Source organism: Cyprinus carpio, unplaced genomic scaffold, assembly GCF_018340385.1.
Source record: "Cyprinus carpio isolate SPL01 unplaced genomic scaffold, ASM1834038v1 S000006658, whole genome shotgun sequence".
In the NCBI taxonomy this organism is placed as follows: domain Eukaryota; kingdom Metazoa; phylum Chordata; class Actinopteri; order Cypriniformes; family Cyprinidae; genus Cyprinus; species Cyprinus carpio.
The window spans coordinates 935361-962764 of NW_024879282.1; the positions used below are offsets into that span (position 1 = coordinate 935361).

General features: G+C 35.5%; 3 protein-coding genes and 3 pseudogenes across 10 annotated transcripts; 3 read left to right on the top strand and 3 right to left on the bottom strand.

The window, feature by feature from the left end:
• LOC122144390 overlaps positions 1-569 on the top strand; it is a 51100-nt pseudogene extending 50531 nt beyond the window's left edge.
• Positions 570-2126: 1557 nt separating this feature from the next.
• On the bottom strand, positions 2127-4646 carry LOC122144391 (annotated as a pseudogene).
• A 3564-nt stretch (positions 4647-8210) lies between these two features.
• Positions 8211-13587, bottom strand: LOC109097915 (annotated as a pseudogene).
• A 2452-nt stretch (positions 13588-16039) lies between these two features.
• Positions 16040-18972, top strand: cfap298 (cilia and flagella associated protein 298). Of its 5 annotated transcripts, none has more exons than XM_019111535.2 (8): positions 16040-16138; positions 16438-16597; positions 16816-16983; positions 17061-17131; positions 17229-17387; positions 17810-17941; positions 18083-18178; positions 18409-18972. In XM_019111535.2, exons 5-8 carry the CDS (start codon positions 17259-17261, stop codon positions 18517-18519), a joined length of 468 nt encoding a protein of 155 aa, XP_018967080.2. In that variant the 5' UTR covers positions 16040-16138; positions 16438-16597; positions 16816-16983; positions 17061-17131; positions 17229-17258; the 3' UTR covers positions 18520-18972. The 5 variants fall into 5 exon arrangements, 3 of the variants coding, with proteins under 3 accessions (XP_018967080.2, XP_018967081.2, XP_042611201.1); XM_019111536.2 differs by having other exon boundaries at positions 16071-16138; positions 16417-16597; XR_006159690.1 differs by lacking the exon at positions 16040-16138 and having other exon boundaries at positions 16417-16597; positions 18409-18633; positions 18709-18972.
• On the bottom strand, positions 18956-24214 carry LOC109097911 (protein eva-1 homolog C-like). Of its 4 annotated transcripts, none has more exons than XM_019111532.2 (9): positions 24075-24214; positions 23328-23597; positions 22554-22750; positions 22167-22290; positions 21929-22078; positions 21428-21571; positions 20864-20941; positions 20691-20777; positions 18956-20018 (listed from the first exon to the last, which is right to left on the bottom strand). In XM_019111532.2, the coding sequence occupies exons 2-9, from the start codon at positions 23440-23442 to the stop codon at positions 19597-19599; spliced, it is 1317 nt and encodes a 438-aa protein (XP_018967077.1). In that variant the 5' UTR covers positions 23443-23597; positions 24075-24214; the 3' UTR covers positions 18956-19596. The 4 variants fall into 4 exon arrangements, with proteins under 4 accessions (XP_018967077.1, XP_018967076.1, XP_042611199.1 ...); XM_019111531.2 differs by having other exon boundaries at positions 23328-23631; XM_042755265.1 differs by lacking the exon at positions 24075-24214 and having other exon boundaries at positions 21929-22075; positions 23328-24045.
• A 25-nt stretch (positions 24215-24239) lies between these two features.
• LOC109097606 (protein Mis18-alpha-like) lies at positions 24240-27404 on the top strand. The gene is made up of 5 exons (XM_042755268.1): positions 24240-24570; positions 26050-26116; positions 26210-26332; positions 26431-26548; positions 27306-27404. The coding sequence occupies exons 1-5, from the start codon at positions 24291-24293 to the stop codon at positions 27381-27383; spliced, it is 666 nt and encodes a 221-aa protein (XP_042611202.1). The 5' UTR covers positions 24240-24290; the 3' UTR covers positions 27384-27404.

The following is a 27404-nucleotide window of genomic DNA, read 5'->3' on the forward strand; positions in this document are numbered from 1 at the left end:
TAAACAAAAAAAAACAATATTAAGTTTAAGGTTTTTAAATACTTAGCATTGTATCTGCTTTTCCGCTTTGCATTGCCAGACCAAATGCTTTATATGTGGTATTGGGCGTGATTACTTTGATACACCTCCACATGGCTTTGAGACGCTACTCTTGAAGAACACAAACTGGCCAAACTACATGTGAGCGATTCGGTTTTCTGCCACCTTTCTGATGTTATACAATCTCCCACCTTCAGGGGACATTATACAGTCTCTCTCTCTTCGCTAGGTTCTTCCTGATGTACTTAATCAACAAGGATGAAAAATGTTGAGCACACTGGGCAGGGTAAGACGTGGTCACAATGTTCATAATCATAAATATCACAAGTGATCTAAAGTAATAGACAGTTGTGAATGTGTGTTTGAAGGAATCATATGTGTGGAAGATGTACCAGGAGAGATGCTGGGATTTCTTCCCTGCTGGAGACTGCTTCAGAAAACAATATGAAGACCAGCTTGGATAAATGTTTTTCTGTTTAGTACGTACAGTAGCCTTTAACAGTAGTATGATGTTTTTGACAATCCATGTTTTTTGTTTTATGAAAAAATTACACGTAGAAATAATGTTATTGACTTGCACAATACCAGATCATTATACTCATATACACTCCAAATGCATGCTATTTATTCATAGTAAGTTTTTTTTTTGGGGGGGGGGGGGATGATTCTAAAGTATTTGCTCATTTTAAAATATTAAGGTGACTAAGACGGTTCTTAATGATTCTTTAGGTGTGTCACAATCTTTATTTCATACATTTGGAAAATGTTAATGTATTTGAGTGTTCTTGCAGTTAAGCATCCCAATTCCAGATGCGCACACAAACATCAAATCTACTGTGAAAAATAAAAATAATGATTTTATCAAAATATATAAGTAATCATCACAGACATTGTGAATGATGTGAATTTGAATGTTTTTATTTAGAGATTGTAAAAGCATTACATTGAAGCATCATATTTGTCTTCACTCATCTAAATAATCTTAAAATAGCAAATTCACATTCTAAATGTTAAAAAGTCTCAAAAGTATGTTGAAGTGTGTTCAAAAATGTGACATTTTATCAGAGTACTACAGAAAAGCAGCCACGCCAAAAGTGCAAAACTAAATCCAATAAATCCCCAAAACACACAGAGAGTAGTTCATTAAACCAGATACATATGCTACCCCGACATTGTTTAATTTTAAGATTCAGTTCGGGGCCTTTTTAGGGCCTTTTACGATATTGGTATGATAAAGAGAATATACATTTAAAACAAATATTATATATATATATATATGTATGTATGTATGTCTGTATGGCTAGCTAAAACTGAATAATCAAAAAATAAAAAAATATTCAGAGCAGGTGGTCTCGATGAAGTGAAATTTCTGCAAATATATATGCAAAACTATGTTAAGAATCACAAATAGCACTCAGCTAAATAATCAAGATAATAGGTTTGTAGTGATGGGATTTCCCCACCAGTACACAAATCAGATTCTGGAATTTACTTTGAACCAAGTATAAATGTTATCACAGACACATCTTACACGTTGATACAAACAGTCACTGCTTGCAAAAACGCTAAACTTATAGAAGAATCCTTCAAGCGACCCTAAAGAAATCTACCTACAATACTGTGGAAACACAGTATAACATAACACTGTAAAGAAAATCATTTTGATAAACGAATAAAAAAACTGAACAGGAGCAAAAACACTCTGGGGGGGGGGATCATTAAAACATGACTACTATGCTACAAACTCCACACTGACCTATTATAACAAAAACCAACTCCAAACTATGTAAAGCAAAAAAAAAATAAAAATAAAACTATTTCAATTACAAACACTACATTACCCTGCTTAAACATAAGAAAGAAAACAGACACAATTGAATGTTTATTATTCCTGTTTTGAACTGATTTAAAAAAATAAAAAAAATAAAAACAGGTTTCAAAATGACAATTACTGGAATTTGACTGGTATTCATAATTGTATAACACTTGCAAAACCCCCTTTTCACATGAAAATATTTTACTTTTTCAATCAAGATTCGAATTTCAAAGACATTTAATTTCTAAACCCTCAATTTGAATTGCTCAGATTAAATTGAAGATTTAGAATGGAAATCCACTTGCGATAGATCTTGGGTTTGTAGGGTTTCGGCTGATCCAGGTATGGTGGAGGATGATGAGTAGCTATGCATGCACTGATAATCTGATGACAGGTCTGTTGGGTTTGAGAGGATGACTTTCGCTGTCAGTGCTGGACTGGGACACTATACTGTACTCGCGCACAGGGCAGGCACGCTCCGTGAAATTGGGTTTGAAGCCATTCTCCAGATCTTTAGGCATGGACAGCCATTTCTGTATGACAAAAAAAAAGATTAATTTCTCACATTCCCTCTTCACCACTATGAATTAAAGTACAAATTCAAGGATGGTTACATGAATTGAAAAAAGAATAACTGTTGCTTACTCAACATTGCCATCATAATTGTTCAAAAAAGGGGCCTGCAAGGTGTAAGGTAATTGCTCACATTTCGTCCTGCTTTGGTACCATGGTATTAAAATGATTCTTAACCTAAGGAACATTAAACATTAAATTATCATTAAATAAAACACTTCTATGAATTAAAAGATAAAAAGAATTTTACTGTGGAAAATTAAAATAAAAATTTTTTAAAATGGTTAAAGGACAAAAAAAAAAAAGGCTTTCAAACCTCTCGCTATAGACGGAGCACAGCAGGAGAGTATGATGAGAATACTGTGGCTCCCACTATATACGGCCACCATTGACATCAACAGACATGTTAATCACACTCTCTGGGGGAAAAGAGTTGTCATTAAGGCCACTGCTATAGTTTCCTAATTGTTTTTTCAATCTACCCCAAAATCTTTGCAAACATATGTTTATGTGTTTTTTGTACAGTAAAAAAAAATGTACATATTGCTCCTTTAACTGACAGTGGGCCTGTTCAGTGCCCCTTCTGACTTCTGAGCGGGTATTTGAGGCTAAGCGTATCCCATCATCTTTCATGTGTATTTGATCTTTGTAAAAAGGTTTGCAACATTATCACCTCAATCACAATTACATAGGCTCAAACACTGAAAGAGACATTTTTAAGTATTGAAAATCAAAATGTTCAAATAATAATGAAAAAACTTGCATTTTTACGATACCTACAGTACAACATATGAGTCAACAAGTGGTCAAGTGCAAAGAATGCAAGTGTGGATGGGATAATCGAGATAGGCTCCCTGATACCAGAGCGTCATGCTTGTGACTGTTTGTCTCCAAGTTCTTCATCCTTTTCATTTTGCAGCATACTAGTAGGCAGATAAAATGCTGAGAGACTTTCTTTTTAATACAGATAAGATAAGTTACCTGTGTTATTGTTGGCCGTTTTAAAAATCCCCAGTAGACAAGGCTCACTCCAGTCGCTCCAAAACATGGACTCTCCGCAGGGATTTACTATTCGAGCACTGACCTGGAAATCATACCGCTTTGTTTGAGGGGAAAGGGCAAACTGAAAGGAGGGTCCTGTGCCTGGAGTTGTAATCTAGGGAAAAGAATAACAAAGCTTTTTTTTTTATCATCTGGACCACCAAGGATGCGCTGTTTCTACATGTATTTAGCTTTGATTTGAAATAAAACAGCGCATCCTTGTGGCGCGGATGATACAAAAGAGCATACACAGCATACAGTGATATGGAGAGACACAGAGGAGACTGTTGACAAAGGAATTATTAAATAAAGTTGTTATTTTTCTTTGCTTACAAAAAGTGTTCCCGTCGCTTCATATAACCCAGATTGCACATATAATTTGGTAGTAAAATGCGGGTTTTATCGGTGCATATGAGTAGTAGTGATATTTATTTATTTTATTTTACAACATTTGCAACTGCTTTTATCACTTAATTAGAAGCACCACAAAATTAAAATGTGTCATCTGTTATAGGCACTTACTACTGAGACAATTTCGAAGTGGGATTTTTAAATCAAAGTAGTTGAAAAATAAAAAATAAATCTCTGTAAAACACAGCTTGCATTTTTACAACACTATAAGTGCATCCCATCAGATAATGAAAAGTTCTACACACACATGGTCTAATGCTCACTTAAACAATTGGGACTAAACACAGGAAAATCACGTCATACAAAAGTGGTCAAGTGCAAAGACCCAAGTGTGGGTAATTGGACAAGGCAAAAGAATGCAGGGTTTTTTGTGTGTGTCGTTTTGATCCGAGTCAAAAGACGAAAAGGTTTTTTCAAGCATCAAAACAATGAAAGTATAATTACGGCTTTAACAAAAGAAAGAATGAGAAGTGAAAGAATTGAAGAATGTATTCTGTTTAATAGGCTATCGTAATTTTTCTGAGCCAAAAAAAAAAAAAAAGACTTTCATCAATCAGTGTAACAAATAGTCTAAAGTTTAGTATAGTTTTCTTAAATAATGTCATACCTTCCAGTCATTGTTGTCTTGTCCTGTGACGAATTTGAACTCTCAGTTGCAGCTGCTGTCCGTATGTAATATTGTCAGTACAGCCACAGTTCAGCATATTTTTTCTCCACCACAGACAGATCTGAATGGAGGGTTAAGCTTCACTGATGAGCAACACATAATATAAAGTATCAATCCATCAGCCGGTTATTTCCATATAATTATTACCAAGTCATAATAATATGAATATAATTTGCTAATACCAAGTGCTTTATCTCATGATTTCTGCTCTATCACCAGAGTGCCGTTGTCACTGTACAGCCATGTGTTTAAAAGTATTAAACCGCTGCGGTTTTTGTAGCGGGGAAAATGCAGCCAACGTTAACACCTTTAATCCTGAGATAAGTAGGGACACTGCCTGAATTTGGTCATGTAAAAAACCTAAGAGAAATCACATGTTAATGTCAGTCCTGGAATTTTATCCAAAAATGCAGGTTTTTTCAGTTTTGTGTCAACATACGCACCTGCTATTGAAACTGTAATTTGCTCATGCTCACTCACAGTACAATTAACATAGTCCAGATTTATGATAAGGCAGTTTATTTTCTGGGTAAAGAAGAGAGAAGGTTAACATTTAAATTCATCATTTTTTTTTAATTCTAATGTACATCATATATAAATGACAGCTTGTAATGCATATAGTTTGGGTCCGTGCTAGGCTATCTTTTGGTCATATGATTTTCTACTTAGAAAAATAAATGACAAACGATTTGATTTTCGTTTTTCATTTTGTTTTAAAGAAAGGAAAAAAAAAAAGAAAATTTAGCTGGATTTTTCGTACTTTTGTTCACGGGGTAATAAAAATTTGATTATGCTTTTAATATTTGTTTTGAATGTGTGGGCGGAGCTGGAAACGCCCGTTTCATCCCTTCTGTACTGGGTACTGCACCGATACCCACGCCGCGGCACCCGCGAGCTCAGTTCATTTTCAGCAGAAGAGAAGCGGCACGCGAGCCGAATTTACACGGCTGCTGCATGTTATTGACAAACAGAAATGACTTTATTCAATGGCATTTGAATCTACAACGACATGGAATAGGCCTATGATAGCTACTGGTTTTTAGCCTACTCGTTTTATTCTATGCCTGTTTAAGAAAAACCTCACAGGTAACATGTCTTCATTTGCTATTACAAACGACAGCAACTGCAAAGCTATATCTCTTGAAGAGCGCAACAAGTAGCCTACTGCACTTCGCTCCATCCCGATAACAGCAGAAAGAGCTTCAGCTCCGTCAGTTTTGGTCGTAAGACACCCTTTAATAACAACAAAATGTTACAAAACTCTGTTGTAAAATAAAGAAACCTGTAATGTGGTCACACCCACACTCTGTTACTGTCATCATCCACGGAGTTCGTGAATTCAGTTCATAATTCCAAAGTATAACCTATAATTTGGATTTAAGAATTACAGTAGACTAATTATGGTGAAAACTTAAGTAAAGATTTATTATTATTTATTAATGAGTATTATAGTATTTTATTATAAATATTATTATATTTATGTGGGGTTTGGTTTTTTCCCATGAAACTGTGTTATGTTACCTGTTTTTCTAATAGGCCTAGAATAAAATGAGTAGGTTAAAAATTTGTAGTATCATATTTTTATTCCATGTCGTTGTAGATAACATAGGCTAAAGTAAAATCCAAATGCTGTTTTAATGGTTATGATTAAAGTAATTTCTGTTTTGTCAATAGCATGCAGCAGCCGTGAAAAAAAGAGAAAAATATATATATATATATATATATATATATATATATCTATATATATATATATAATATATATATATATATAAAAAAATTTTTAATGTAATTTATTTATTTTTAAGCGCCGCTAGCAAAGAATCCGCAGGATTAATAAACTCGGCTCGCGTGCCGCTTCTCTTCTGCTGAAAATGAACTGAGCTCGCGGGTGCCGCGCGCGTATCGGGTGCAGTACAGAAGGGATGAAAGTGGCGTTTCAGCGCCGCCCACACATTCAAAACAAATAATAATGAATAATATTATTTTTTTTTTTCATAAACAAAAATACGAAAAATCCAGCTAAATCTTCTTTTACCGTTTCTTAAACAAAATGAAAAAAACGAAAATCAAAACCCTTTCTCATTTCTCTTTATTCATGTTTTAAGTAGAAAATCAAATGGCCAAAAGATACACGGACCGAGAGGATGCTCAGCCTGTGAGGACTGAAAAGAAACATATAGATACAGCAAATATCTCTGTTTTCAGTCAAAAAACACTATTTAATACCGTCTTACTGTTTCAAATTCAAGTGTAGTCTTACATAAGAATTCTTAGAAAATTTTGACTTATTCATTACATGAAAAACGGAAACAAAAATGTTGTAAGCTCATGTTGCGTTTGTTCATCATGGCCACAGACCAGCCATTTTGGAACGCAAGCGTCTGAACATTTGTCAACCCTTCAGCGACAGGTTGCTGAAAAGTTTCACAGTTTGCTGAGGAGTATGGAAATGGTATTCTCTGTGATGAAACAATCTCTGTCGCCAGACTTTTTAAAACCCTATATATGTTAACAAATTCGATTTCAACATCTTAACTGTTGTATAACCACATACTTCCGTAGTTTTAGAGAGCAAATAAAACCACAAAAAGAGAGGAAGAAATGAATAAAAAGCCAACAAACCTTACCGTTTTGTTTAATAGTTTCAACATTAATTCTGTAAACCCTTTTGTTTTTTAATACTATGTATTATGTGTTTTGTAAATGCAAACATGATATAAAATTTAAATAATAAGGGAAAAAGTACATTTAATTTCAGAATGGTGTAGTTGTAAAAATACTCACTTGGCTGGGATGCTGAAAATACAAATGAAGGAATGTTCCCAAGGAAAAAGAATTACTAAAAATAATATCATCTTGGACAGGTCACATAACGCACTTGTTGTCTTAGGTATGTTTTCAGGCTTCCCTTTTCTAGCCTTAATGTATCTGCTCTCTGTGTGGGCTGGCGTACGTCTGTGAGATTTCCTGTTCAAGAGAAGCCACATTTTGCTGATTGTCTGTTGTGAAAACAACTAAATGCTAAATTTGTGTATGAAAGAAATTGGGCATTAAAAATTTTAGAACATTTTATTTTGCTTTTACAGAATTCACTTTTACATAAAAAACACATATTGTCATAAAGAAAACCTAAAATATGCTAAGGAATAAATATATATTCTAGCCTTTAGTTAAACATTTATAACAATCAGTTACAGCAAAATAACTGATCCACATCAGAAATTATTCTAAACAATCTCGTTTTTCTCAAAAATAATGCTATCATATAGTTGGCGACCATATCTTTATTTCAGTGGAGAAATGTTTTACTAAAGTAGATGAACTGTTAAATAAACAGATTATGAATTGTGTACATATACATATATATATACTGTATATATACATTTTTTGTGACATTTTCAATGTTTTAGTGTTACAAAACTTTTTGTGTGTGTATCAATAGCATATCATACACTCAAGTAACTTTTAATTGAGCAAGTAAATGAGTTATTACATATTTAGACAAATGGTGGGTGAGTATGCAGCAGATATTCTGAAAGATTAAACCTTTAATGCTTATCATGGCAAGCCTCCCACACAGAAATGCTGACTTGAAAATGGCACCCAATGCAGAGGTTGCATTAACAGATTTTTTATCTCACAATGTCAAATGCATTAGAGTTTTTAAATGACAAAAGAGAGCTCTAAAGGCAGTGTAGTGTAACTGAAGGATAAGCTGGACGCTTCCTGCGCCAGTTGCAGAAGGGATGGCAATAGATCTGAATACTCTCCACTATCATAGCGCTCCTGCTCCAGGTCTGCATTTTGTTGCAGACTCTGCTGCTGTGTAACTGCACAAACACAATATAGTAAACAAACCAGAAGTGTAAGTTCTGAATTCATGTGGTTTCTGCAGGTGATCATGTGTGGGTTTTGGGACGGTGTGTGATAGAGGGAAGCGTGGGCGTATATGTGTGTACCTGTGTTGGTGTGAGGTAACGTGTTTGCTTCCTTCTGGCTTCTCTGTTTGCTCTTGGTTTTTGTGTTGGAGTCTTTAACAGCAGAGATGTGGCAGTCAGGGGTAAAGATCTACAATAAACATGAAACCAAACATGTCAGATCATGCATGAGCTTTTTAAGGGATACTCCACCCCAAAATGAAAATTTTGTTATTAATCACTTACCCCCATGTCGTTCCAAACCCATGAAAGCTCCGTTCGTCTTCGGAACACAATTTAAGATATTTTGGATGCAAACCTGGAGGCTTGTGACTGTCCCAAAGACTGGCAAGTAAATAACATTGTCAAAGTCCATAAAAGGTATGAAAGTTGTCGTCAGAATACTCCATCTGCCATCAGACGTGCAATCTGGGTTATATGAAGCGACGGAAACACTTTTTGTAAGCAAAGAAAACAAAAATAATGACTTTATTCAATAATTCCTTTGTCAGCGGTCTCCTCTGTGTCTTTGATTATCACCGTATGCTGTGTATGCTCTTCTGTGTCATCCGCGCCACAAGGATGCGCTGTTTCTACGTATATTTCACTTTGATTTGAAATTTGATTTGGTTTGTAATAGCGTCTGTGTTGTATTTTTCAAAGATGTTGTAAGTCAGACCTTGCTGAAACTGTCCAGGCCTGGTGAGGGTGGGGGAGAACATGAGCGGATCGCTGCTAAACTGGAGTCAATCAGTGCCAGTGGATCAAACACATCATTTCTGTTCTCAAGAGAAGAAGGGGAGTGTAATATTTGGGCTACATATTTAATCAAAATGTTTTAGTGTGATAGTGTATGCGCTGTGTGTTTTAGAGTGAAGCACAGCACTGTGTTTATTTATACAGTATGCGAGCTGCTCAGGATAATGGTGTTTTCAGTGTCTCAGAGTAACTTGGTTTGCAGTAAATGCTGCTTCATACGATCGCCATCTCTGCAAGTGCAGTTAGTTTGGGTTGCTTGCATTTGAAAACACAATACACCAAACATTTCAGCAGATTTTTAATGAGAAGCATTTAGAATCTGTTGCCAACAAAAAAGAAGAATAAGAAAATAAAAGCTTGTAGGCATAATGTTTTAAAGGGACATTGGATGCCCATTTTTTTATGATTTTATGATCTTTATAAGTTTTAATGATTCTTCATGGTCTTCATGAAATGTCTGCAACATACTTTGGTTAAAATTCCTCAATGGTCCTGTAAAGCAACACCCTTTTTACATTGTCAAAAACAACTCTGTTCACACATTTTGGTGCAAGTCTCTTTAAATGATAATGAGCTACTGCTCACTCCACTCCTATCTTCCTTTTTTTTTTTTTTTTTTGGTAAAACTAATATAGCGATCATAGGCGGGGGCTGCTGAGCAGTATGACGTCAAACTGCTCAGAAAATTAAAATGGCTTTATATTGAGACTGATTAGTTTTTGAGTGGATTTTTATCATTGTAGAGTGGTTGTGTCCACACACTGCCAAGACACAGTTATATGCAAACACCATGTAAATGAATTTTGCATCTAATGTCCCCTTTAAAATGAAGATAAAGAAACATATATTATTATTGTAATTTTACAGATCTACTGTAAAATTAATTATTCTATTATTTTCTTAAAAGACAATTTTTTTTATTTAAAAAGTGAAAAAGTCTGAAAGTAATATTTCTTAACCCGCCCCACCCCATTTTTTTAAATATAATATATTATTTTAAATTGTCTATATTGTTTTTAAATTGATCAGCCCTAAAAATAAGCACATCAAATCTGGAAAACTGCATTTTAAATAAAAAAAAAAAAATTTGCAATTAGATTTTTCCCCCAGTTGTAATAAAACAGATCAGGGATCTGTTATAATTATAAAATAAATGGCACACATGATCAGTTTGCTACAGTAGCTAACCTTTCTGAGGGTATTTCCTCAGACTCCTGGGTAGCTGGGTCATCCAGCAATGTGGTGTGAGTTGCGGGAAGGGTTCTGTCACTGGCTCTCTGTAAAACCGAAAACACAAATAAAAAGCCGGAAAATAGACTGTAAAAACCTGAAAAGCACTTTCAGTTCCTTTTTTTTTATTTACTCAAGAAAAGAGTATGTTTAAAAACCTCAGTAGATTAAAATTATACAAAAAAACATGAGTTCTGTAGAGGATGAAGACTGTAGGTGCACTGCTGCTCTCTAACCTGCTAGGCTCAGGTGTGGGATCCAGCAAGTGGGTTATGTCAGAGATGATCAAGCCATTTGAGTACACGTCAACTGGTGACACATCCAGCTGCCCGGAAACCCACAGTGATGTCACTTACTTTCAAAATGACAGAAATCAAGCTGCTTTTTTCTAAGAATTCAAACTTAGAAAAATAAATTAGATCAAACATAAAGATTTTAGCATGCACCTCTTGCAATGAAGGGATCTCTTGTAGGGGGGAAGTGGTAAGGTTGGGATTCACACTGAAGGAACGGGGCGTATTTCGGTGCAGACTGAAACTCCCCATAACTGTTGATCATGGGGCTGTTAGGGTGGAGAAAGGAAATGTATGTCATGTTAGAAGCAATTTGGCAAATAATAACATTTCTCACTATGAAAACATCTTGTGTACTTTAAGTGAATAAACTTACAGTCTTCTTTTGCAACCTTTTATCCCATTTGACTGAACGATGTTGATGATGAACTTTATAATCTGAAAAGGAGTGACAGGATAGGAGAGTTTTCTATAGTGATTATCAAATATATATATATATATATATATATATATATATATATATATATATATATATATATATTATATACATAAAGTACATTGTTATTATTTATAAACTTTTTAAATGTGTTTTTTATTTACCTTGCGTATGATTTTGTGCTGCTGCTGATAGTTCTGTCTTAATGAGTCCAGTTCTCTCCACAAGTTCTCATTATCCCTTCAGGAAAGACGGTTAAACGGTTAAAAGAGTTAGTCATGGCAGAGAATTGAATGTTTAAATGTTACTGTTATTGATCTACAGTACCATTCAAAAGTTTGGATTGTATTGATAGTATGTATGTATGGATTTTTTAATAAGAAATTAATAATTTTATTCAACAACGATGCATTACATTCAAAAGAAACAGTAAAGACATTTACAACTGTTTTTCTTTTGAACTTTCTATTCATTGAAAAATCCAGCACAACGTTTTTTTTTTGTCTTGGTGAACACAAGTAGACATATTTGTGTAAAAACAGAGGAAATAAATACCAACTGACTTTTCAGTTTCATTGACATCCACTCTTAAGTGTGTAAACGAGGCTGAATTTTAGCTTTACTCTAATGAATAGTGTTCTTGTCAAGGAGAAAGGCTCACCTGCACAAAGCGATGAGTCTGAGGTCTGAGGAGTCTTGCCAGCCTCTGACATGACTAACCTGAATGAGCACCTGAGACACCTGCCTCTTCAACTCCACGGCTAACTGAAACCTAGTCATGAAATCACATATACACCACATATACAACCAATATTTACACACACACCTCAGCATGAAAGAATGTGAGGGTTAGCAGCTGGGTGTGAGTACTTCAGAGTACTACAGATATCAATGCTCGTTCAGTGCTACACAAGCACTGCATGATACCATTTATCAGCTTCACCTTCCTGCAGATGAGGCCTAACAGATGAGGTTGAGCTCTCTGGAAGTTCTCGTGCTGAAACTCAACACAATTAACCTGTCCATCAGATTTAGGCAAGCCAGAGTCCATATGTACTACTTTATGGAAGCCATCTGTATGTGGAGGTCAGACACAGGAGAATTAGAAAATGATGCTCTATATCTATATGCTGTTTATTTTATCATTTGCTGAACACGTACACATGTTGAGCTGGCGCACAAAGCTGGTCATGTTGCTGTGTTTGAAGTAAAGGGGCAGGACTTCCTTGCTGAACTGCTGCTCATCCTGGACAAGAAAACTGCAGCCATCCTAATAGAGAGGAAACAGGAAGATGTGGTTTGACTTACATCACCAAATATATGTCAGACTGTTTCTAATGAAAAGCCCATTCTGGTCTGGCAGGAAACACTATTTTGTACTTAAAGAGCACTTGCACATTTTTGTTACAAATGCCTGCTTGAAGAAAAAAAAATAGTATAAGATTAGTAAGCAGATAGATAGATAGATATTAATCAAAATAATATATTAATTTAATTATTATGGTGGTTTTATATAATATAATCTTTACCACTAGGAGGAGTCTAGTTAATGAAACATCAACGTCAAGGCAAATGTAAATATAATATCACAAATTATAGTGTTCAATTCACTACTTTGCAATCAATAATCATCTTTAAGATAATAAGAATGAGACTACTAGACTATAGAATTTTCGTGGATGTTTATGGCAATCATTCTATTTTCAGGTCGGAAGCGCAACGTTCTGTTTCACGTCATTCTGTCAAACGTGTAGGTTCAGAGTACTTTGATACTTTCTAATAACATAATTAGCAGCGATTGGACGGACTCGAGCTGCCTCCACCTGCATCAGCGTAATACACGTGGATCAGTTTTTGTAAAGTGGGTCAGACAGCGCATTACTAATATGGCATTTAAGGATAAACATCTTCCCAGCAGATAAACTAAGTAATGTTTAATGAGTTATAAAAAATCTGAAGAGTTTATTATTATGGAGTTTATTATTCTGAAGAGTTAATATTGTTGTACTGGATGTTTTTTGTACTGTTTGTACTCATGACAAGTAATACACGTAATAATAAAAAAAGAACTATTAATTAATAATGAAATAAAATAGATTAAATCTGCATTTTGCATAACATACTCACTTGGCTCCAGCAGATCAGGTCGTTCGTTGACGGAGCCTCTACAAGTGTCCAAAGTTTGCTGACAAAAGCTGGGACGCAGTGGTAGTGTTTCATCTCTCCTGTTTAAAAACGAGGTGAAGAAACCCTTTATGCCTTTCGTGAAGAAAAAAAATCTCGTCACACTGCTCTAGATTAGCTGGCTGTGAGGAGGTAAATAAAGTCCCAGTTTGACCTACACGTCAAGTTTTCTGCTGCGACACACACCCTTGCCCCTCTCCACCAATCCTGAGCACAACTCCCTGTACTTTGCGTGTGTTGCGCGCAAGTCCTTGTGTCTGTCTTCACTCGCTTTAAATAACTTCTGCTATGTAAAGATAGACTGATAGTTTTCCGTGCCAGTAATATTGGGAAAAAAATTATATATATATATCAGAATCAAAAGAGCTTTATTACCAAGTATGTTTACACACACAAGGAATTTGACTTAACGACAGGAGCTTCCAGTGTAGAAGAATGTACAACATAGTGCAGACATATATAGGAATAACACAGTAGGGATGTAATATAACATTACACAATAAACATTAAATAATGTACTTTATATACAGAAATAGAATTATAGGGGGAAAAAAAGCCCTTTTCCTCACTCTGGAGATGTAAAGATCTTGGAGGCTGGGCAGGGGGGCACCAATGATCCTTTCAGCAGTCCTGGCTGTCCGCTGTAGTCTCTTGATGTCTGATTTAGTAGCTGAACCAAACCAGACAGTAATGGATGAACACAGGACATACTCGATGGCAGAGTAGAACTGTTTCAGCAGCTCCTGTAGTAGGTTGAACTTCCTCAGCTGGCGAAGGAAGTACAACCTCTGCTGGGCTTTATTTGCAATGGAGTCTATGTGAGTGTCCCACTTCAGGTCCTGAGAGATGGTGGTACCCAGGAATCTGAATGACTCCACTCCAGTCACAGCGCTGTTCATGATGGTGAGTGGGGAGAGTGCAGGGGGGTTTCTCCCGAAGTCCACTATCATTTCCACAGTTTTGAGAGTGTTTAGCTCCAGATTGTTAAGACTGCACCAGACAGCCAGCTGCTCAACCTCCTGTCAGTAAGCAGACTCATTTCCGTCCTTAATTAGGCAGATGACTGTAGTGTTGTCTGCAAACTTCAGGAGCTTGACAGAGGATCCTTTGAAGTGCAGTCATTCGGGTAGAAAGAGAAGAGCAGTGGGGAGAGAACACATCCCTGGGGGTGCCAGTGCTGATGGTGATAATCCTTGTTGTGAGTTTGCCCAGCCTCACTAGCTGCTGCCTGTCTGTCAGGAAGCTGGTGATCCACTGACAGATGAAGGTGGGCACGGAGAGCTGTGTGAGTTTGTCAGAGAGAAGGTCAGGAATGATGGTATTAAAGGTTGAACTGAAGTCCACAAATAGGATCCTTGCGTAATTCCCAGGTCTGTTGAGGTGTTGCAGGATGTGATGCAATCCCATGTTGACTGCATCATCCACAGACCTGTTTGCTCTGTAGGCAAACTAAAGAGGATCCAGCAAGGGTCCAGTGATGTCCTTCAGGTAGGCCAGGACCAGTCTCTCAAGTGACTTCATGAACACAGACGTGAGAGCGACAGGTCTGTAGTTGTTAAGTCCTGTGATTTTGGGCTTTTTGGGGACCGGAATGATGGTGGAGCATTTGAAGCAGCAGGGAACTTCACACGGCTCCAATGATCTGGGGGTCAGCACAGACTTTTAAACAGGGAGGTGAAACAGCATCTGGGTCTGAAACTTTCTAGATTTCTGCTTCCTGATGACCTGGTTTCACATCCTCTATTCAGACCTTAAGCACAGATTGAATGGTGGGGGAGGGAGGGGGGGTTGCAGGGGTGGTAAGTGAATGTGTGAAATGCAGATCAGAGTGGAAGTGGTTGTGGTAGACTATCCTTTTCAAATCTGCAGTAAAACACATTCAGATAGTCAGCCAGTTGTTGACAGATTGTGCGGGGTTGTGTCTTGTCCATGGTGATGTTCCTCAGACCAGTCCATACTGACACCGGATCGTTGCTGACAGCTCTTTTCTCAACTTTTCCGAGTATTTTTTTTTTTAGCTCCACTTCTGATCTCCTTTGTTAGTCTGTTCCTGGCCTGGTTATACAATATTTTATCCCCACTTCTGTAAGCATCCTCTTTGGTGTGACGAAGCTTCCCAGTAAACCACGGTTTATCATTATTAAATGATAAGAATATCCTGGTTGGAATGCACATATCTTCACAGAAACTGCTATATGAAGTTACAGTCTTTGTGAGCTCATCCAGATAGGTGGCTGCCGCTTCAAAACCACTCCAATCAGTGAGGTCAAAAACAAGATATATATATATATATAGAATATATATATTATATATATATATATATATATATATATATATATATTATATATATATATATATATATATATATATTTGTATTGTGTTGACTGTATGGATCATTTGAATGAGACTGACTTTCTGTTTTGGTGACATTAAAAAACAGCAAAATTTTGATTTTGCAGATATTATGACATGCAATGATTTATGAGTGGCGATTAATCTTTAGCCAGTAGCCAGCGAGTAACTTATCATGCATGTATTTGATGTCACTGAATGCGTATCCGTCTGTGCATAATGGAAAACTAACTATCGTGCTAAATTAATTAGGTTAAATTACTTTGTAGTAAACTAGAAAGGACTCAGGAGTGAAAAATAACTTCACACTATTTAGACGCCTCTGAAAGGGCTTTTATTTTGAATACAACACATCCGGTGGAAATAGTATCACCACTGTTGCTGCCGTATCCGCGTTCCTGTTAGTTTACTGAATCAAGAGTAAGTATAATTTGGATAATTAGATAGTGGAAATGAGTTTTGTTTTGTTTTAATTCTGCCTGGTGCATGTATAATTAATTTCAGGACGTTACCGAGTTAAAACCATATATATGCAGCCTGCTCGCACGGCATGCTAGAATATTCTTGGAGCGCGGTGTTGTGGGTGTCATGGCAACAAACGCAAACACAGTGAGGCGATAGTCGCGTTTCCTCACTTCTCTGTTGTTGTTGTTGTTGTTGTCTAGTGGTTATATATATACTTTATTTTCAAATCTTAGAGTTATTACATTCCTGCACAGGACAAATTCAGCAGGTGGGAGATGGTTCAGCTGCACGTCAAACGAGGAGATGAGAGTCAGATTCTCTTCAGTACTACAGTGGATGTCTCGATCGAGACACTGACCCAGCAGATCTGCGCTATCTATAATGGGAGATTAAAAGTGGACAGGATCTGCTCTGGTATGACAATAATTTTATGTAGGTTTATGATATAAAAATGCATCACATTCTTTGGGTTCAGATGGTTTATGTTCTTGACAGACGAATTCATTTCCTAAAATGCATGTATTGTGTAAGTGTCAGATACATTAACTAAAGTCAATTTTCTAAAGCACGTGTGAAACGTTTGATTGCATATCATAGCATTAAAACATGGAATCATTTTTTTGTCTCCATAGAAATTCCAGAGCTGGCAGATCATGGCGTCTCTCTTCCACTGAATATGCAGGGTCTGACCGATGATCAGATCATGGAGCTCAAACTAAAGGATGAATGGGAAGACCGCTGTATTCCCAGCGGTAGTGCTGAGTTTAAGAAGGATGAGCTTGGACGTCGAAATGGACACGGTAGTCCTGTCACGTTTAAAGTTTACATTTGAATTGCCCAATTAATTGGTATAACTAAACTCTTACTTTCCATTTAGCTCCAAACAGAGAAGATGAAAGAAGTTTTAAGGAAAACTGTGGAGGGAAGCCAAAGCTTTAAATCTCAAATGTTATGAATCTAATTCTAATATAGAATACTTCTAAACCTCAAAATGTGGTTAGCCTTTTGATATGTTTTGTGATATATGTTTTTATTTACTCTAAAGAAACAAGTGCAAGCGAATGTCTGCGTTACCATGGATATGGTCAAAGAGGCTTTGGATCAGTTGCGAGGAGCTGTGATGATAGTTTACCCGATGGGGCTGCCTCCACATGATCCAATAAGGATGGAGTTTGAAAATCAAGAGGATCTTACTGGAACACAGGTAACTGAAATCTTTTCTGCCTTTCTTAAAGAATGAGTCCACTCGGAATTACAATTCTGTCATCGTTTAGTCACCCTCATGTTGTTCCTAACCTATATGACCTCCTGTCTTCTGTGGAACAAAGAAGAAGAAGATATTTTAAGAAATGTTTCTCTCTTTTTTTTTCTGTTCATACAATGAAAGTCTATGGGTTCCGATATTGTTTGGATCCCAACATTCTTTTAAATATCTTCTTTTATGTTCTGCAGACGAAACAATATGAGGCGGAGGAAATTACGACAGAATTAAAATTTTTAGGTGGAATATTCCTTTAAGCAACTACATGCACATTGTTTATTAAAAACGGACCAATATAATTTTCTTTATTTGTTTTGATGAACATAACAAAGGCTTTATACTGATATGAAGGCTCTCCTCTGCAGGCCTCATTACAGGTGATCCCAGAAGAAGAGGCTCAGCTGTGGTGGGCGTCTAAAGAACTGCAGAGGGGCAAAAAGCTGCAGGATTATGTTGGGAAAAATGAGAAAACAAAAATAATTGTGAAAATTCAGAAAGTAAGTGTTTGGTGTGAATTTCAGTTTATTCTGGTGTTTAAATTTATCTTCAAAGAATTTAATTTGGCCCTGAATTTCCATATAGATGTTTTGACATAATGAAATGAAAACTAATCACCATTGTTCGCACATTAATTTTAGAGAGGCCAGGGTGCACCAGCGCGAGAACCAGTGGTGAGTGAAGAAGAACAAAAAAAGATGATGCTGCACTATTACAAGAGGCAGGAAGAACTAAAAGTGAGTGGTCTCTAATTAACTTTTGATTTAATTTATATGTATATGTACAACACACACACACACACACACACACACACACACACACACACACACCACATATAATATATATATATATATATATATATATATATATATAGGTGTAATTAATTAATTATAACATATCTGTCAATTTATATTTTTTTATTTTAGAGCATTTATCATTGTTTGGTCTGTTTTCTTCTTGTTTATAGAAACTAGAAGAGGGAGATGATGACTCGTATCTTCAGTCCGATTGGTCAGACAGACAGGCTCTAAAAAGACAGTTCCAGGGACTCACAAATATCAAATGGGGCCCAAGATAGATGAACAGACAAAATCACAGCTGATCTAGTTACTTTCCATTTGGCAAATCAGAGATCTCTAGACTCTACTGCTGCTGTTTTTATGCAATTTGGTGCCTTCATTTCATATGAAAGGTATTTATGAGACTGTAAATGTGTGTTAATGCAAAGCGAGAGACATCAAATTTCTCTGTTCTGATTCATTGGCAGAAGGATGCAACACCTTTCCTCTCTTTGTCTGTGCCTCTGGCAGTTACTCAATTGAAACTTGATGCTGTTTAAAGACAGGATGTTGCCGTGCAGCTCTAAGGATCACACCACAGAGTTCATTTGGAGAACATTGAGAAGGAATTACAGAACATTTTGGTATCCTTAAGGCAAAAGAGAGGTTATAGTATCGGGAGGTGTGGTATCACTGGGAAAGTTGAGTGTGATGTTGTGTAATAAAAGAACAATCTGTTTGTGTTCATTTTATTTTCATTTCATGATTCAACATTTAAATATAATACATTTAAATGAAAAATATTTTACCAGTCTTCTTAATTTGTATTGACTTTCAAAACCGCATACATTATTCATCCAGTGTTGAATAGAGCAATAATTTATAAAATACTTCTCTCATGGCTTTACTTTGTGTAAAATTTAATACAACAGCTACTTTATTAACTGAATAGAATAATTTTAGAATAGAATAATAACCTTTGCCAGTAAAAAACATATATATATATATTTTCTTTTTAACCTGACAATTTTTAAAGGTGACGTGTGTAATTTGTTAATGTTAAAATACGTCTTTCATGGCTTATTATGAGACTGTTGTAGGTTGATTCCACTCAAAGTGTTGCACAGTGAATCTGTGATGATATCAAAATATCGGTATGTTTGTTTGAGCTGCCAGACAACTGCAAAACTAGCTTAACCAAGATTGTGAGTTAGGGACGGGCCATTTATGTGGCAGACCAATAGCAGATGAGGGGAGTGCTCTGGAAACCTGTCTGAAGACAGTTGTGATACAGAAATTACACACTTCACCTTTAATTTTAGTGTTTTGGTAACTGAAAACATTCAAAATGCTCACTCCTTTTGGTTGAAATACAGCTACTGCACATTCTGCGTAATAGTTGGCATGTATGAATGCAGGATACATGTGTTTCCATTGAGGTATGCGTTCATCCTGATCTCCTGAATCACAAGCTCTCTGCGCTCAATCCTCTCCATCAGCTCTGCTGCCTCTGTGGTGTATGTCACATCTTCCCAGCAATACACCTTCCTGCCAACCTCTGACAGGTTGGAGCTGCCCATTAAAGACCCTTTCTCATCCTCATCTCCCTCCTCTTCGTCATTATCCTGGTTCATTGGCTCCTCCTCTTCCAGATTAGTTGTTCTACTCTTCTTCCTGAATGTTCTGGTTGTATTTATATGTCTACTGCAGGTTAGCTGTGTTGAAACGGCTATTAGAACAATCAGAAGTCCCACACAAACACTTGATGTGAAAAGCAGTCCTGCCATCTCTGGATGCTCTGAGAGAAAGAGAAAAGTCCTTGTGACTTGTGAGTACTTGTTAAGTATAGTAAAAAAATATATATTTCATTACCCTCATGTCGTTCTAAAAGCATAAACAAAGACTAAACTATTTTTATTCCTATTTTATTGCTAGTAAATTAAAAAAAGAATTGGAAAGAAACGGCAAGTAACACATTTCATTTAATGTGACATTTTGAAGTAGACTGAAATGTTTTTTCTTGTAAAATGTACCAGTAATGTTTGTTTTATTAACAACTTTGAAAGTTATTTTATAGTGATATACAGTTATTTTTCAGTGGAACACAAAATGAGAATTTTGAGGATTTTTTCCACATAAAAGTAATTCTAACTGACTATGTGTCAAGCTTAAAATAAAATAAAATACAATATAAAAATAATACATGAAGATTCTTAAGATTCTCTTTTTGTATTGCATGGGTAAAATAAAAACAGGTTTGAAATTACTTGAAGTTGAGTAAATAATGTTAGCATTCTCATTTAATTATATAATTATATAAAATATTTTACATAAACCACTTTAAATTCTTTTTATTTTTATATATTTATTCCTCCATTTGGGCTGCTTTATGTTAACTGGGCTCATAAAAAAAAAGAAAAAATAATCCAGGCCTGTTTATGTTTAAGGCATTTAAAATATTTCAGTTTACCTGTAATGTAGCCATATGCCATTAAAGAATTGCTGATAATAATCCTGTTCTCTGGAAACTTTGAACTTCTGATAACTGGGTGTTCCCCTATGAATAACGATAAAAAAATATTTAACAGTTAATTTAGCTGCACAGATGTTCTATATAAAGTAAACTTAATGGTGTACTGTCACCTTCTTTTGTGCTTTGGTTAGGAGCTGAGGTAGTTTGGAAACTGCTGGGATCAGCCTCCTTGAGTAAACTTTCTGGAACTAAAAAAGGCACAGTACAAAGAGTTAACATCTTCCGACTCCCAGGTGGTATCTCCCAGGATCTTTCAATGCAAAGCTGATGAGTAATCTTTATTTTTCCTGTGAACTGATCCTGTCTTCCAATCAGTAACAAAAGCCTGGCATTCAAAGCAATTACAGGAAGTTTTACAGGAAGCCCTGAGGCCTACAAATGCCAGGCTCATTCCCTTTTTTGATTCCCAAACAACTTTTGTCTTCATTGTAATTTATGAGACGGGAAGAAAACAAGACGGGTAAATCAACAATCTGAGATGAGATAAAGGCCACATGTTAGTCTTTTCCCACACTTTCAATCAATGATTTAAAATCTCAAACTGATTAAAGATCAGCCATGCCATGAAGATGGCACGCCATACTGTAACTGTGTTCAGAAAATTCAAGACATTTAAAAAACACATTCAAACATTTGCTTTGGGAAGATTTCAATGGATATGAGAGCATTCATACCGCATGCATAGAGGACAGTGATATACTTTTTTGTTCCAGTAGGGCAGGGGTTTTTGAAATGTTTCTCATCTATGGAAAACATACACCTCTGTTTTCCATAGCAGATGTTGGATACCACATCAACAGCTCCATGAAAAAGACATTCTGCAATAATGAAGAGAAAAAATAATTTAAAATATCAAAAATAAACAAAATATTCTCAAAATCTAATATTTTTATGAATATTACAATAGATTCAAACATATTCAAATGTATTAATAACTTTTAATAATAATAACTTTAAAAATTAGCCTATTTATTTTGATATCCTAACTATGCATCATTTTATAGCTCAATATAATATTTAAATTATGCATTTTACACTTTTTTTTCTCAGAACAAACCTGCAACCCATTTAATAACAACTGATATACCTAACTATCAGAATTAAACATATTAAAACTGTCCTATTAAATCAATATAATATTAAGTATAAATCTTACTTAAACCCAAAAAACGTACCAAATGGTGGAGGTTGTTCCTCTGATGGGCACAAGTCTTCCCCCTCCAACTGTCTGCCATAAACAGCAGAGTAGATATTCAGCACTTTTGGATATTTGCAGTGCAGCAAAAGTCGATCTCCCTCACATTTTACTTTCTTCTTGTGCTCTGCTGTAAGACAAATATCTTTACTGATAAAGAGAAGTAAATATTTGAAGAAGAAGTAATCAATTAAGGTTTTAAAGAAGGAGGTACTCACTAGGTTTACACCTGTATGATACATGGAGGTATTTAGGGGTTCCAGGACAAGGATCTATGCCAAAGACTTGATGATTAACCAGAAACTGGCAATTTCTGTGACCTTGGCATTCAGAGAGCACTTTCTAACAGAGAGGAATAATCAAAGACCATAGAATGTGCATTATACAAAAGGCAGGGAAAATGTAGCAGCCTTGTCCTGATTCTGGAAAAACACACATCTTTTCTGAGCCAGAAGTGAATAAGAACAGAGTCCTCTTAGGTCTGTTTTCACCATGGGACTATTTAACAGGTAACTAACAGCTTTATTAGGTTGGCGTTTAGTGCATGTAAAATGAAAGGTATGTTTTTGGTTTTTTTGTCTGAAAGCACAGCACAGGCTACTCACCTGCAGTGCTGTGGTAGCAGAACAGCTGTGATTACGCCATTGGCATCTCATTCCTGGCATGATCCCGGGAAGGGCTGCACTCTGTCCATAAAATGCAGACTGAATAGTTATGGTGGAGTGTCGTGGACACCTGAGGAGCAGGAGATCTCCATCACAGGCTTTAGCTGATTGACTGTTGATGATCCTAAACAGATAATCTAATGAAAAGTTGGGGAGGTTGGATCTACCATAAGTTATTCAAAATACATGAAGAATTTTAATGTCAATTTAATGTAAAAAAAAAATAAAAATACACCAAGAAATGCTAATTCAGAAGTAATGGCAAATATAATTAGAATACACCTCTTCTACAATTAACTAGTTTTGAATTTTTGACTTAGGACTTAACATCAAAAAAGTGTACTCTATATATATATATATATATATATATATATATACACACACACACACACACACACACACAGACATTCATACAATTATGCTGATGTAATCAATTTTTTGGATGCTTTTTACTTATTACATTTTTAGAGCCATTAAATCTAAATTATTATTGTAAAAAAAAAAAGTTATGTTTCATACCATCATGAAAACAAAATTTGTCACTTACCCATACAGGTAAGTTTATGTATTTGTTTTTTATTGTTGAAACATTTAAACAAAATGTTACAGAAATGAATATACTTTTGCTTTTTAAATCATATTTCTCATTATTATTAGTGAAAATTGCAACCATAACATTTACACTTATTGTTAATCATCATTTTATTGACTCACCTGAGAAATCGGAGAGTCCCTCCATTTCTTTGGTCCACAGTATGAGAACACTGTAAAGTATTTTAACACACAGCCCAGGTGGCCGGCAGCTTCTCGGGTGCTGCGCTGAGATCATGTTCAAATCCTTCAATTATTTCTGCATCAAAGTCGCGTGCGTTCAAGTGCGTGCTGGAGAAACGCTGTCAGGAATGCCCGTCTCTCTCTCCCCTGCCACAGCTTAAAGTATATTTTCATACCGCGACTTTGACATCCCAGTCCTTTTAAGCCAAACTGTAAGAAAGCGAACGTCTCGAAATCGTTTCTCCTTTGATTAAAAAGAATTCAGAGGATATAACACAAAAATAAAACATTTCAAAGCGACGCAGTCACTGAGAGTTGTAGGGAAATAACAAGTGCGCAACAAGTCAGTGGTGCCTGAAAGCAGCGACATTCACATCATTCAATCCATTGCTGATTATTGTAGGGTCCTTAATGAGAAACCAAATACTAATAGGTGGTCTCTTGGCACTAAGAAAGTGTTTTTGAGGAGGATGTTGAGGAAAAACGCATTTGAACGGGGCGTGGCGGTGAAGTTGAGAGGCAATGACAACAGTATTGTAACCAATCTGACTAAAATGCATTCACAGTAGTATCATTCATAGTATTAATGATTAATATAATATTTCAAGTAAGCTATTAAGCGCTTTGTCTTCGAAACCTTGGACTATTAAATATTTATAAAACATGTATATAGTTAAAATAGCCTACCTTTTCTTCCAATAAAGATTTTTTTCGTGTGTGTGAGTGTGTTTGGGTTAGAAAAGTATGTATTGTGTGTTTATCTCTGTTTGGTCATGTTTATAATATTCTTAAATCGAGGCTCACGCGATGAAGTGAAACTGCGGCTCCGCTGCAGCAGGGGCCGCTGAGCGCTCGTCATTTTATCTGCGCTTACAGCAAATCCGCGGAAGTAGCTGCCCGCGTATGTTTGAAGACATTTTAAAAAGTGGTAAAATATACACTGGAGCGGGCGATTTTTATATTTCGTTTGAAATGGCTGGCAAAATGAAGGCTGCGGATGACTGTAGCTATAAAACATACTCTGTTTGCGAGAGTGCCGCTGATAGCAGCAGCAGCAGAGTGGAGGAAGACGCAGAAAGCGATGGTCCAGCGGTGTTTATGTGCGGCAAATGCAAGCTGCCCATCGGCGACAGTCTGTCCTGGGCAGGCAGTGATGACGAGCAGAACCAAATCATGCTCAAACGTAAAATATTATTATGTTTCTATTGCTTTTGTATGTAAAATGCTGGTGTTACGTTGTGTTATGATTATATACGCTACCATTCAAAGGTTTGAGGTTAAATGAAAGTTGACAGTAAATGGAAATGTTACTATATATATATATATATATTATATATATATATATATATAAACTGCTGTTTGGGATCGGTAAGATTTTTCATGTGTTGTAAAGAAGTCTCTTCTGTTCATCAATGCTGTATTTACTTGACCAAAATGCAGGGGGGAAAAAAAATGTAATATTGTTAAATATTAGTACAATTTTACATAATGGTTTTCTATTTTATTATACTTTAAATTATAATTTATTCCTGTGATGCAAAGCTGAATTTTCATCAGCATCATTAATCCAGTCTTCAGTGTCACATGATCCTTCAGAAATCATTCCAATATGCTGATTTATTATCATTATTATCATTATTTATTATGTTGGAAACAACTGTGCTGCTTAAATTTTTTTTTTAACCTGTGATACTTTTTTTTCAAGATTATTTGATGAATAAAGTTAAAAAGAACAGCATTTATTTAAAATATAGATCTTTTCTAACAACGTAAGTCTTTATCACTTATTAATTTAACACATCCTTGCCGAAAAAAAAAGCATTAATTTCTTTTAAGAAAAAAAAGAGAAAAGAAACAAATACTGACCCCAAACTTTTGAATGGTCGTGTATATTTTTACAAAATATTTCTAATTTGATTAAATGTTCTTTTAAACTTTTTATTCACAAAAGAATCCTGAAAAAGTATCACAGGTACCAAAAAAATATTAATAATTTTTGACAGATCATGTGACACTGAAGAGTGAAGTAATGATGCTGATGAAAATTCAGCTTTGCAGCGCAGGAATAAATTATAAATTAAAGTATAATAAAATAGAAAACAATTATTTAAAATTGCAATAATATTTCATAATATTACATTTTTTCTGTGTTTCTGATCCAAAAAATGCAGCCTTGAAGAGACTTCTTTAAATTAGCATTACAAATAATCTTACTGATCCCAAACTTTTGAACAGCAGTGTATATGTGTATATGAATATGTGTGGTGTATATATATATTTATATATGTGTGTGTATCGTGAAAATTGTTTTCACAAAATATCAAGCCGCAAATCAGCATATTAGAATGATTTCTGAAGGCTCATGTGACACTAAAGACAGTAGTAATGGCTGCTGAAAATTCAGCTTTGCCTTCTGGAAATAAATTACATTTCAAAAAATATTAAAGTTTTTTTTTTTTTTTTTTTTACCTTAGTTTTTACTTTGCATGCATTTGTTAAAATAGCATAATACAATTGTGGATAACAACAGTTTAAACAACTGAAATCGAAATGTAGTTATATATGTACTGATAACAGTGACTATGCAAAACATAACGGGAGTATTAGAGTAATACTTTTTAGCACATTGAATATGTCTTGACATTTGCATCTCGATTTTTAGGGATCACTGACAATGTTGTCACAGATAAAGAACCCTTTGTTTCTGGTACCCGAAAGGAGCTTGGATGGTGAGATATTTGTTTTATAAATGTATAAATATATGTAGAGTTTTCCCACCTAAACATGAAATCAATGTCTAAAATTTTGTCTCTCACATTCAGCCTTGTTGTGAATCTCACCTGCTGTGGCTGTTGCTCAGAATTAGGAATTATGTACATATCAACCCCAAAAAAGCTTGATTACAAGAGATCTCTTTTCTGCTTTAATGTTGAAAATATTGAAAGGTAAGTAGCATATTGTGCACAAGCCTGTGTGATTTGTGTGTGTGTGTGCCACCACATCTCATGTATCACATTGAGGATATGTTTGTGTCCCTCTGTAGCTATGTAGTCGGCAGTCCAGGCCAGCGGGTGCCAGAATTAGACAAAGACAAACCAGTGACCCTGGAGTACCAGGACAGTGTAGAACAGCAGATGACAGAGAAAAGTAGCTCATCTTTAGTTTAAATTATTAATCTGCAAGCATGATGTAAACCGATGCAAGTCTCTCGCTGTTTAAAAATAAGACATTTCTTTTTTTGTACTAATGATGAGGTTATTGGTGGTATTGAATGTGTAGAGAACATGACAAAAATAATTTTTGATGTTAAATTTGATGAGGGGAAATGTATTGTTTTTAAAATGTTAGGTACAACAAACCTGAATTTTGAATTTTCACTGTTTATTTATTTTTTCTAAAAAAAAATTATTTAAAATTTATGTCTAAAAGAAATGTGTTCCAGTATGAGTGGGGTACACAGGAGAAAACAAAATTAAAGGTGCAGTTAAATGATATCTGTGCTTTCTGTGTGGATTTGAACACGCACAAGTAAACAGCAGATGGCGCTCTCTTGCTGCCAGCGCTCTTTGTTTGGTCACTGAGTCCGGCAAACAATAGATATTAGGAGCTGTTGAAGAATTTGATCAAGTAAAGGGTGTTGACAGTTAGATATTTTCATGTTTTAATGCCATCTTCCTTGTCTATGCACTATGTATAAATCAAATAAAAACTTCTGATAAGAAGATTCCGGCTGGTGATATTGAAATGTCTTCTGTGAAGGAATGTTTTAATAATTTTTCAGATATGTATTTTGTACTTTGTGTTTTAAACAATTACGTATTTAAACAATTATGCTTTTTTATTAATTTTTTAAGCAAGATTTTACAATCATGTCCTCTGTTTTCTGTCTGACCTTCTATTCTCTGATGTACCTTTCAGATAAAATCTCTAGCTGTGATCATAGGACAACGCCTACTGGAGATTGAAAATAACCTCCAGTGCAATTCTGGAAAATGATACGAGCTGTCTGTTTTATGA